The 12,323-nt window shown below is 35.7% G+C and overlaps 1 protein-coding gene across 2 annotated transcripts in view; it reads left to right on the forward strand.

Annotated features, from left to right (window-relative positions):
- The window catches only part of LOC149538503 (GTP-binding protein, HflX), a 188,039-nt gene that overhangs the window by 132,784 nt on the left and 42,932 nt on the right, over positions 1-12,323 (forward strand). The window contains exons 9-12 of one of the 2 annotated variants that reach the window (XM_089799831.1): positions 11,189-11,259; positions 11,447-11,540; positions 11,633-11,761; positions 11,872-11,961. In XM_089799831.1, coding sequence (XP_089655957.1) covers positions 11,189-11,259; positions 11,447-11,540; positions 11,633-11,761; positions 11,872-11,961 — 384 coding nt within the window. The remainder of the gene's footprint in view (positions 1-11,188; positions 11,260-11,446; positions 11,541-11,632; positions 11,762-11,871; positions 11,962-12,323) is intronic. The other variant, XM_089799832.1, reaches the window with a different exon arrangement.

The following is a 12,323-nucleotide window of genomic DNA, read 5'->3' on the forward strand; positions in this document are numbered from 1 at the left end:
ACAGAATCTGAGAGTCTTGAATGAAACAATGAAAGCATACAAAAGTAGAAGTGGTTGATAAGTCAATGATGTCTATATGATTACCATAATCATACACAGAGCAGCTAAATATAATAATTCGAAAATGACTGTTTGACAGAGTATTTTGAATAACTTAAGAGTGACTGCAGCGATGATAATTAATTGAAAGAATCGAACCAATACTACAGAAACACCATCGGGTTTGATGTGCATAGTCATTGTATGTTTCAGTCTGTAATGGTCTGCAATGAGGCATGATAAATGGTTTGTTTGAAAATCAAAATGGCATATAGTTGGTGATATGCTGATCCATGTCAGCACTACAGTTTACAGATGCATTAAAACAACTATTATCATTCACAGCAGTAGTTGGATATCATAAGAAGCAAGAACAAGACATTTTAAGTAAATAAATTGGAATTTAAATATGCATGGAAGCAGCAATGATGACATAAAGGCTTATGCAATGACACCATTCATTTATAGTATGTAAAGATTAATTTTGAGTGATATTGTAAAAAATACAAATGAGACAAGAAGCAAAGAGAAGAAGACAATTCGTCCTATCTGGAAGCAGCAACCATACAAACTAAAGAAAAGACAAAATAAGAATAAGGACAAAACGGAAAAGAATAAAAGTGTTCAGTTGATAAAGAACAAGCAAATTCTAATAAGAAGCGATTGATGATAGGCTGCATTGGCATTAAAGACAAAATTATTGTCTTTATTCATTTGAAAAGTCAGCGTACGAAAGACGAGGATAATAACAGATCCAATAAACAAATCTGCAGAATGAATGAATGAATGAAAGATTTTTAATGACGTCCACGAGGCCATAAGCCTAAGGGACCCACATACAACTTCTAGTCAGACTGATGTGATTTCTCCAACCTGTCTCTTTTGTTGTGAATCTGCATAAGTAAAATGTCCCCCTCGAGGAGTCTTGGTCCTTTGAAAAGGTCTCTTATGTTGTCCACTTCTAACGTTTCTTTGTGTTGTCTGCGAATGTCTTCGTATGCTGTACAATCCTTCAGATAGTGCCGCTCTGTTTCCACCACACCCTCATTGCAAAATCTACAAATTCTGTCCTCCCACTCTTCATTAGGGACCTTCCATCTACCAGTTATTATCACAAACCATTGTCAAATATTGTGCAATCAAAGCAGTGACAAAAAAATTATGAAATTTTAAGAAAGATAAAAGGCTTTGTCTCATACCCAAAATCAAAAGGCGACAAAATGAAAATAAGACAAGGCAGCATTTGTGTGCATGGTGTATGTAATAAATTTCCGAAATAGCTAAGTGGGAACATGAATAAATAAATAAATAAAAATGAAACTATGTCCTGCTCCAAAAAAGTAAGTTGCCACTTATTCAGTCAGATTCGCCATGTCATCTAACACATATGTGGTGATGAGTCTTATCACACAGTAAGGAGAATAAACAGAGAAATTTGATGGACGATGCAGAGATGTATGTTACATCTATTTTTTCATAGGCAATTAATAACAGAAGTATAGATTTTGATCTGTGGTGTCATCGGAGATTTTCACAATTCCTTCAGAGCTGGCTATGTACAAACAGTAATTAAAATCTTATGAGGAATGATATTATCCAGAGAAAAAGAAAAACTTTGAAATATATTCCAGTCACGATGCTGTTTGTCTGGTGTCATGAATACATGGAGTCACGCAGAGGTTAAAATAAAATTCATAGAAGCATCTGAAGAGAAGTTTACAGAACCAATGCTAATCAAATATTTGTGTTACTGCAATAAATTTATGGGTAAGATTAAGACAATCAAAATCAAAAGAGAAACTTTTGCAGTTTTCACCAACATATATTAAGTTCATGTAACAATGGTTATACATTTTATAAGGAAGAGCTACCACAACAAACAAAGAGCCGGATAGGTATAACAAAAGGATAATCATTATAAACCGATAATGATAAAGTTATTAGTATTAAGAAAATGTTTATAATTATGAAAAGACATAATTATAGAGATGTGACTTTTAAATGGATTTAAAAGGAATAAGTAGAGAGCACTTCATTTCAAATTACATAAGAAGAGTATGTGAGCAGATTGAGTAATAAGAAGAATATGTAACTCAGAAAATGATAAAATATAAGGAACGAAGAATAATTTAAAGAAATATATATAATCAGGTTTTTATCTTATATACATATATATATTTGTTAGAGAGAGATGTGAAAAATGAATGATGTGTATGTGAAGTGAGTGCTGTATATGGAAAATAGAAGAGATGTAAATAAAGAATAATAAGAAGAAATATATTAAGATGTTTTAAATCTGATATCTATATATTTTTGAATAATGATGCGAGAAAAATAAGGAGGATGTGTGTAAGCAGAGATTAAAGAAATCATAAGTATCAAATTGAAGAAGAAAAATTGGTTCAATTAAAGCAACATAGCCAAGGTGGAAAATAGTTTGTGTGAAGTGGGTTGGTGCTCATGAAGACAACAGTGGGGGTTGGTGCTTACAATAGGTCGGAGCCTATGGAGTGTGGGAGTTGGCTCTTCTAGTGAGTCAGGGCTCATAAACATAGAGGTCGTAGTCTCTAGTAAGTTGAAGCCTACAAACCAATTTGTAAAAGATCTATTTATATGAAAGCATTTAATTGCCGCGGTTTTCTCCCGCATTGGGTTTCCACATAAATCCTTATGTTATTGTGTTCATGTACATAATTGTTCATTTCAGCATTTGAAGTTAATTGTTTGGATAAAAGTCTTAAATTGGCAAATTTGTTATTATACTGATTCAACCACCCCCACCCCCAGTATAATTGTGTGCTCTTCAATGCACACACTTGCAGAAATGGACTCAGCATTTAGAAGGACATACTTGAAACTTCAGCAAGAAAAGGAATTGACTAGACTAGTGGAAAAGGAGGGGAAGGTAGAAAAAGCTACTATAGAAGAAAAGTGAAGGGTTGAAAAAACCGCCTTGGAAGACAATTGGAAAATAGAGAAAGCTGCCTTGGAACAGAAATTAGCAACAACAAAGGTAAAAAAGATGGATGAATTGTTTATATTGCAAGGATTTCGTGCCAAGCAAAAGGCCATTGAATGGGACCACCTATAGCTCCGTAATCGAGCCCCGAGTCCAAGGATGTCTTCATAGCCTACTTCTTGAAGTTTGATTTTCTTTCTAGAAGACGACTTCTTTTTTTGGGGGATAAATGTAGTACATAATAAAGTAAAGTTGTAAGTGGAACTAGTTAAGCTTTGTTGGGTTTGGGTATTTAGGAAGTGACCAAACCAACCGACCATTACATAAGAACTTTGCAATATGGATGATGTACTCATGTTTTTGGTAATCAATAAAGCAATAACATTCTTGCGCTATTTTGATATTCTGGTATTAGTAGTAAATGCCATCTTGGTATGACTGAATCCTTGTTGTATCGTTTTGTATATTGTACATTGATAAACATTCTATTGTTGTCCATTTCTCAATGAATTGATAGGCATGATCACTTCTCATCAATTAATTTGATATAAGATGAGGACAACATCCTTAATTGCATACTTACATTTTTGGTTGACTATTTCTATGTAATATAGTTGTACTTTAGTCCATTTAGGTCAATCAATAATTTGATAAATATGATCCACTATCAAAGTAACTTTGACATAGGGATGGGTAATACATCCTCCATGATATTGATTTTATAGTGTTTAGTCATCAACTAAGAACTATTTTTGGTTGGGCATTCTTTGTGCCCAAATCTTTTTCTAGTTCATACCGATTCTTGATTTGGGCCCAATTCAACAGGGTTGTTTGCTTGGATGCATTTGAACAACTATAAATTTGTTGTGGATGAACTTGTGCAAACCCATGAAGATCTAGATAATAATGATTTGCCTTGTGCCAAACCCTATGTATGTTGCCTTTGATTGTTTTGAAAATATCTAACTTTTTTGGTCTTACATTTTAAAGGAAAAAAAAAAAGGGTGAAAACCTAGATGTGAAAAGTCAGACACCCTTAGAATCATGGGAAAAAGTACATATTGGGAAATAAAGCCCGCAAGAAGACAATTCTGGACCTTTCAATCTAGTCACTTGAGAGAAGTCAAATAGATGCTTGTTTTAAGCTAGGTTGCTGGTTCGGATTCGGGTTTGAGATTCGGGTTCGGCATTCAGTCAAATGTTTTTGGGGTTGGTTTAGGTTTGTCCATAAAAAACATATGGTTTTTAAATATATATGTGTATATACAATAACAAATTAGTCCATACACAATTATGCTAATAGTAAAGCAACATAGTGAAATACATGACCATATCTACGTTTCAGTTCAATAGGATATTAATTGCATCATTGAGCCATACATACAACATGATAGACTTTCTTGGTCACATGCATGGAACATATTTACATATCAAGAAAACAGTTTGAGATTGAAAGCAATCATGTAATAACCCCAACCGGTTATAACTTCATCAAACACCAAATTCTTTTATAATTCAGTTTTTAACATTTCATCAAACACTTTTCAAGTGAGCTTTGATACCACTATAATGAGCCCAGCTGGCTCTCAAACAATCTGTACCAAAGAAATGATTTCCGGTTTTTGTTTTTGAGGTTTGTAATTTATGATACAACAATATAGCAGAAAAATAGAAGATATTACAATAATTATTTCAGCTCAAATAATTGGATATTACATAGGGAATATACAATTGAAAATTTCAGATTTTAATATCAACTTAGATATCGAGTATTTTCACAAAATGCCAACAATCCAATTGATAAAATATCCCCTATTATCTAAATCAACAATATCCAGAAAAATTATAAGTTACAATCCATGAATTTGCAGGTAAGACATCCCTTGGGACCTTTTGAAATGAAGTCTAGCAGCAACAAAAGAATTCTCCAACACACATGCAATTGCGGATTTGGAAAATGTTGCCCCCAAAGTAGAGATAGAAAATAACTCCTAGCAACATATATAAATTGGCACTCAACCAACTCCAAATTAACGAGCACACAATCTGATATAACAATTCCAGTGAATTCTTTAACAAATTCTAGAATAGCCTCTAGCAGCAAGAAAAATCAAACTTCTCCGTAGCAGCAGTTAATATAGTAGGAGAAATGACAAACCATATACCTCAACATAATTTGCCAAGCAATCTTAGAATTGAATCTACGATACTTCAGCTGTAGATCCCAAACCTTTTTACTTCAGCAAGGGCACAAAATTTCAGAACTTCAGAAGTGTCACAAAGACAACAAAGAAATATAAGATAATTAAATAACTGGATGCCTTTCCCATCAAATGGCCTCATATTTATAATCTCAAAATGACAAGTTTCCCAATAGAACTTCACTTAAGAAGCTTCCCACACATAACATTAAAATATAATAAAGTGTCATTAATATAATTTATTATTTGTTTTTGGCTCCAAAAATGACCTTTTCCACCATAACTTAATATTCTGGCATGCAAGGCCACTGTTTCTTGTTCCCATGATTTAAAATTTTTCATCCCGGTTCCAATGAGCTATGATATTGAGGTGACCAACAAACAACACCAACAAAAATAACAACCTCAACATATTTAGATGAATAATAATAATTCACCCATCTTGCAAAAACAACTGAAGAAGTATCAGAACTGAAATCTAACAACACCAAAGTGATTCTGATGATGAAAGATGATGAATGAACCTGACAGGGTGACTTACTATAAATAGACACTCCCTCCAAGATTCTTGGAGACCAAACTAGAAGCTTGAAATAAAAACTGAAAGCATCACTCAACTCTTCTAACTCAATTGAGCTCATTGGAACTAACAAATTGACTTCCTATAAATAGCAAGTCCCTCAGAAGGAGCAAAAAACACACCATAAGCTATTGAAAAGCCTATAACCCCACAACTGAGACCCTCAAATCCCAATGTCAGCTCGTGAGCATTGCAATGTGAGCATTGCAATGGTGAACTGCCCTGGTCAACTACAGGAATTTGCTAAAAATGGGGACATTACAAATCATCAAAAGATAAGTGGAGTTATCTGAATTTTTATTTAGTATTGTATAGAGGATTTGTAACTAAGCTAGATCAAAAGTTAAGATTAAAATTTTATCCCTAGATTCTAAGAAACCATAGCTTTTTAAGAGAAATTTCTCTATAATCGCTAACTTGGATTTCACCTATTGTGAATTTGGATTTCCTCCATGAGAAAGCTTTCATTTTCATTCACAAATGCACGAATGACATGTAAACCATCCTTTTTAGCCATTTTAGTGCTCACTTTTAGGGTGGGAGGGTTGAATAGATCAAATCAGGCTAGAGAAAACACTTTGAAGGAGTCAAAAAATTGTTTTGAGACCAAATTCAGCCCGGGTTTGGCTGCTAAGTAGCATTCTTCCAAATTCGCTCCAAATTCTACTCAGGTTTGGCTGATAAGCGGCAACTTCTTCCAAATTTGCTCCAAATTTTGCCCAAGTTTGGCTGCTAAGCTGCAAATTATTCCAAACTCGCTCTAAATTTTGCCCGGGTTTTTTTGACAAAATTTGCAACGAATTTGTGGTTTTGCTGGCTAAAATTTTATGTCACTAAGACTACAACTTACAAAGTGGTAACTTTAGGCAATGATGTTGGGAGATAACTCTCTCCACTTAGCGATAGGGAAGGCTCCATTGTTATCGTAGGTAGCTACACCAGAAACCTAGCTGAGATTGACAAATGGGTGATTCTCTGAATTGATTACTCTTTCTTCAAGAACAGTTTTTTATACAACTTTTAAGACAATAGTTATAACTAAATTTGTTTGATTGATAATAAGAACCTAAAGTCTCTTATGATCAATCCTTTTGATGAATAAAGTGAATAGTTAACAAGGCACAAAATATCTTCGCCAACTACCCATGTTGAAATAATATACGAGAAATTAAGGCATAGTCTTTACTCCCTAGTACTTGCAGCCACTATTAAACTATAACAGTTATGTTTCCAAAAGCTCAAAGTCTTCAAGAAACAAAACCAAACGTTCAAATGCTTCACAAAGATTACATTATAAACTAATATTAAGATAAATCGATCAATGCCACTTAAGAAAAGAATGACTTGCTTCAAGCATAACAACACAATGTTTGAGAAAACTTGCTTCATTATTCAGTTCAGAGAGTTTTGTATCCAGAAACACAAAGATTTCAAGTTACAAGCACTTTAGCATAGCCCTCTTGTATAAAGAAAAAGATGATTATTTACAATGAGCTCTTTCCTTTATATAGGAAAAGAAGAGAAAGGTGGAGAGGAAAGGAGAAATTCTTAACCACCTTGACTTATTCTATTAACAAACTCCTAACTAACTTTGACTTATTCTAAGTTGCGCACCCCATGGTGTTTCCACTTATTACATGAAGCGTGTATACAAGTGCATGCTTTTTGCATTTGCAAAGTACATTGCTTCTACATTTAATATGTCAAAATTGTTTCCATCTCCACAAAGCATAAGAAATAAGTTCTCAAAGTACTTATAAGGATCATTAGAACATATCCATAAACTTGCTGAATTTGTGCAGCAATTCTTGTAGAATTGTTGTATCTGGTTCTTGTGGGCTTCGTTCAACAACTGATAACTTACAAATGACATTTGCGTTCTCTGCAAAAACATTGCTACACTCTTTTATCTTGTTTTGGGGATCCTAAAGTGAGAATTTGTAGCTTGTGAGAGTATCGATCTCTCCAAAATCAAAGCCTTCAGCCTCAAGGTATAAGCGGATAAAATGGTAATTCTCCGTCTTAATGGTAATGAAAAATGTCAGCTGCTGAAACCATGTTTGACAACATGCTCTTGTCTTGTAAACATTTCACTACTGCTTTTCCTTTAACCACTAGGCTTTGCAACACTTTCTCCTTGTTGTCCATTAGATGCAAGGTGTTGTAGTACTTCTCTATTGAAGAGAAAAGACCATAATCATGCAAAACATCTATGCCAACTTTGCTATAGTCCTCCACATGTTCAAGTACACATCAAGAGACTTAAGTTATTGATGAAATGAACTAAGAAGTTTGTTCAACCTTGCTGAAATGTCTCTTCCATGTTTGATTATCTAGAAGCTATCTCTGATCACATCTACCCTAAGTTGCCGATTCTCTTTTGAGGAGGGATTTGGGTTCAAGTTGAGGTTTTTTGGTTTGGGCAAAATTAAAATCTCCCATTTGGGTTCGTGGGGGGGTTTGTGAGTGAGTGAGTGAGTGTGTGTGTGTGTGTGTGTGTGTGTGTGTGTGTGTGTGTATCATATATAGAAAAAAAATGAGAAATGTGTATAGTTGCAAAACTAAGTCATTTCACTATTTGATCATTGATCAACGCCAAATGTCAACAATAAACATTAAATACTCATTCATTTTTCTTTATTTACAATTGTAAAGAAAATCATACATTGAGTTACTAAAATTGCAAAACATAGACTAGTTCATCAAATGTTAAAGTTTGAAACATAGTCATAAATAATAGGTGTTTAGTAGTTTATCAATGATCATAGAATCAAATGCCCTTGAAGGGTCAAATGGGTCATCAAACAGTGAGGGATCAATGGCTTCATCCCCAGCTGGAACTATATCTAGAGCCTAATCATTGGAACCCAAACCAATGCCACTAGTTCCAGATGTTGCTATATCATCCCCCTCAACATGAGAGATTAGAAGAGTGAAATGTGTTTTATTAGGTTCTTTTTAGGGTTACATAAAAAATTATTAATAAGCAACACCCTTTGAAGTTGTTTATTTCACATTTGGGACCCTACTCTGCTTCAGGCTTGTTGTGGGTTTGCTCTAGCACGGACTTAGGCGAACCCACAATCCAAAATAAGGATCTAGCTCGGATCGGCAGCAAACTCGGACGCGAATCCAGGTAGTAGGGGACAAATCTGGTAAAGAGAAAGTTGAACCTAGGGTGGAGGTCTAGGAGATCAACGATCTAAGGTCTAAGGGATGGACAAAGGCGAGGTGCTGCAAGAGAAAAAGGGTGTGCCAAAAAGCCTTAGGGGACTGAAGGAGTGAGGAACAAAGGGAACAACTATAGTGCGAGATGTAGTCACACTTTTTAGAGAAGGGGAAGAGGAGGTAGGAATGGTTCAACTACACCAAGCAGGTCGGATGATGGGTGGAGGTAGTTTGCAGGGTGTGGTGGAAGGATTTACAGTTGTCATTGAATCACATATCATGAGGGTAGGTAGTCTTACAAATAAATGGAAAGGAGCTGGGGTTGGGTCGGTGGTGAATGGAGAGGTGAGCCACCTCCCGAATACCGGCAGAAAGGAGGTCGAATAGGTTGGAAGCACTATTGCTAGGGGCTAATGGCTCATAGGGAAGGAATCACTTGAGATGCACAGTGAAGAGGTCACATTCCCCACTATTAACTTCAAAGGAGATGTGGGGAAAGGGAAGGGGGGGGGGGGGGAGGGGTAGGAACTAGGCCACAAGGTGAGATTGAGGAGAGCATGGTTCACAAAGGGAAGTCATGTAAGGGTGAGACAACAAACCAAGGGAATAAGGGAAGAGAAAGAGAGGGCGTAATCAACCACACTTGAATCACCCTAGTGTAATCAACCACACTTGAACCACCCTAGTGAGGCTAGTAGGTGAAAGAGTTAGAACCCAAAAAATGGGGGAGGCCATTCATGGTTACTAAATCTGAGGACCCACAAAGCTGCAATAAATGACACTTGTACCTTGTGAGAGGTGTTGCAGAATCATCGGAGGATCGTTGAAGACCAAGCAAGGTCAAGTCCAACTCCAAGTGGACATCAAATCTAAGACCTTGTCATGGAGAGGAGGGTGTTCATCTTTAGTTTGTGTGTCAAAGTCACCCAAAATGATGATGTCAGTTAACACAAAGAATCTAGTAATACTATCATGCAAGTCAGAGAAAGGGTCCCCCTTGGGTCCATTGTGTATAGCATAGGGAGAAGAGACAGGCAAGAAGTAGCAAACAATAATATAGACGTCCCTAATATAAGTTATCATCTGGGACAATCAAATCCACATAAATCTCGCAAGGCTGTCAAAGTGAGCTATAGAAGCCATACACTAGAGCCGATCACCAACCAAACAAGCTACACCCCCAGAGCCCTTAACACCACTAGAACTTTGGACCTCTTCTTTGAAAGATGAGAACTAGTGAAAACTAGTAACCTCGGGTAGCGACCGAGCATGACTCTCATGTGTCTTAGTGATGAGGAGGTGGTCAATTGAGCCAACAACATCAAGGAGTAGGCCAAGCATCAACCAATAGGACCCATTGTTGTTCCAATAGTTGACATGTAGGGCACCTCCACTTTGTTCCTTCATGTCCAATTGTGTCCGAGAATTATCATTTGATAGGGCACACTACCTTGGTATCCCACCTTGGAAGGAACGAGTCTCTAATCACTGCTTTCAGGTTCTTGATGACAACCCATTTACCCTACTGTCTCGCAGCTGTAAGAAGTTCATGGGAATGTTTTAGTTCAGCCACCTGTGATCTAGTAAGATCCTTGTCTAGATAGATTTTCATGGGAAGAGGAAACAATTTTCCTTTTGGCTTGAGAAGTCTCTCAAGCAACATCAAATTGTGTTACTCCTATCTAAGATTCTAAAAACATCCATTTTTACAATTTCCTCCTAGTAGAAGAGGACACTCAAATTGTATTACTCCTATCTAAAAACATGCATTTTTACAAATCTGTTACAATACCTTGTTGTTTCCGGCAGTATGTATTGTAGAAAAGAGTTTCTTATATCAGTAGTATTCACTACACATGATCCAAACATGAATTCACCCATACTTTTTAGTACCATCTATAAAGGTTCTTACTATTCACATTATTAGGTTTTGCCCACAGTAGCTTCCATCTTTAGTTTACTTCGGAAATTTCCAGACTAGAAGTACAACATATGGCTAATGTGCTGGCAGAATTATTTATTTGAGAATTGTGTTTAGCAAATAGTTGATTTTACTTGGCTTTTGATTAATTTTCTAGGTCAAGATTCAAAACGGACTCATTATTTTATGCAAGGATTTTTTTTTATTTTTTTAATGCTTTAATTAGGCTGAATAGTTCTATCAATGTTGGTTCATTTCTGAGCTGGGTTAGAGTTTCAAACTATTTCCTTCATGCACCTCTTATTAGTCTTTTCCTGTAGGTCGCTGCATTTAGGGCAACATTGGAGGAAATAAGGGATTCTTCATTGTTGGTGCATGTGGTAGACATAAGGTAGCTTTAACTTCACCCCATTTTTTTCAAGAACATTTATTTAGTTCTGCCTAATGCTTCTAGGGTTTGTAACTAATCTGTTGTAGGATGAACTTAAATTATTTCCATGGTAGTTAATGCTTCTTATTTAATTATTTGGTAAGATATGTGGAATGGCATGACATTGTTGTTTCTGTTTCAACTATAGCCATCCTCTGGCTTCACAACAGACAGAAGCTGTGAAGAAAGTGCTTGCAGAACTTGATGTTGAGCACATTCCAATGTTGACTCTCTGGAATAAGGTAATGTACTCTTGCTCTGACTTTCTCATTCAAATATACAAAATCCACATATTCCCATTGGACATGTTCAAATGTAATGATTCATAATATAGGTTGACAGGGTTACAAATCCTGAGAGAATCAGAGGAGAAGCGGAAAATAGAGGGGATGTTATTTGTATCTCAGCATTGAATGGTGTTGGTCTGCAAGAATTTTGTTCTGCTGTTGAAAATAAGTTGAAGGTTTAGCAAAGATTGTTTCTGCAGATTTTTTATTATTTATTGCATGGAGCCATATACACAGTGCATATGATATATTCTCTATCATTAATTCATATGATATTTGCATGCAGGATTCTATGGTCTTGATAGAAGCATCTGTGCCTTTTGATATGGGTGAACTTGTCAGTACAGTACATCGTGTCGGGATAGTTGAAAAAGTGGTATGTTTATCCAAACTGCAATGTGTTAATGTATTTTATGTGGATGTTTCAGGTAGAAATGGTATTAAACCTTTTCAAGGCTAGAAAGCAGTGATGACTTATGGAATTTCATGGACATTATTACTGGGTGTTACTCGAGAGTTTTAACTTTATAGGCTTCTGTCATAGTTGATTGTTGCTAGTCTAGACAGAGAATTATTTGAAACCTAGTAAAGAAACTAATGAATACAACCATAGAGTTGAGAATGGACTCAGAAAAATTAGCAAGCTATTTTATGACTTGCTGCCAATCTTGGTGGAGAATCTGTGCAAAAAATAACATGAAACAAAATTCAATAAAAAAGTAAAAAACATTCAAAATC

This window comes from Cupressus sempervirens, chromosome 9, assembly GCF_028749045.1.
Source record: "Cupressus sempervirens isolate cs-2001-9-10 chromosome 9, ASM2874904v1, whole genome shotgun sequence".
NCBI classification, from domain to species: domain Eukaryota; kingdom Viridiplantae; phylum Streptophyta; class Pinopsida; order Cupressales; family Cupressaceae; genus Cupressus; species Cupressus sempervirens.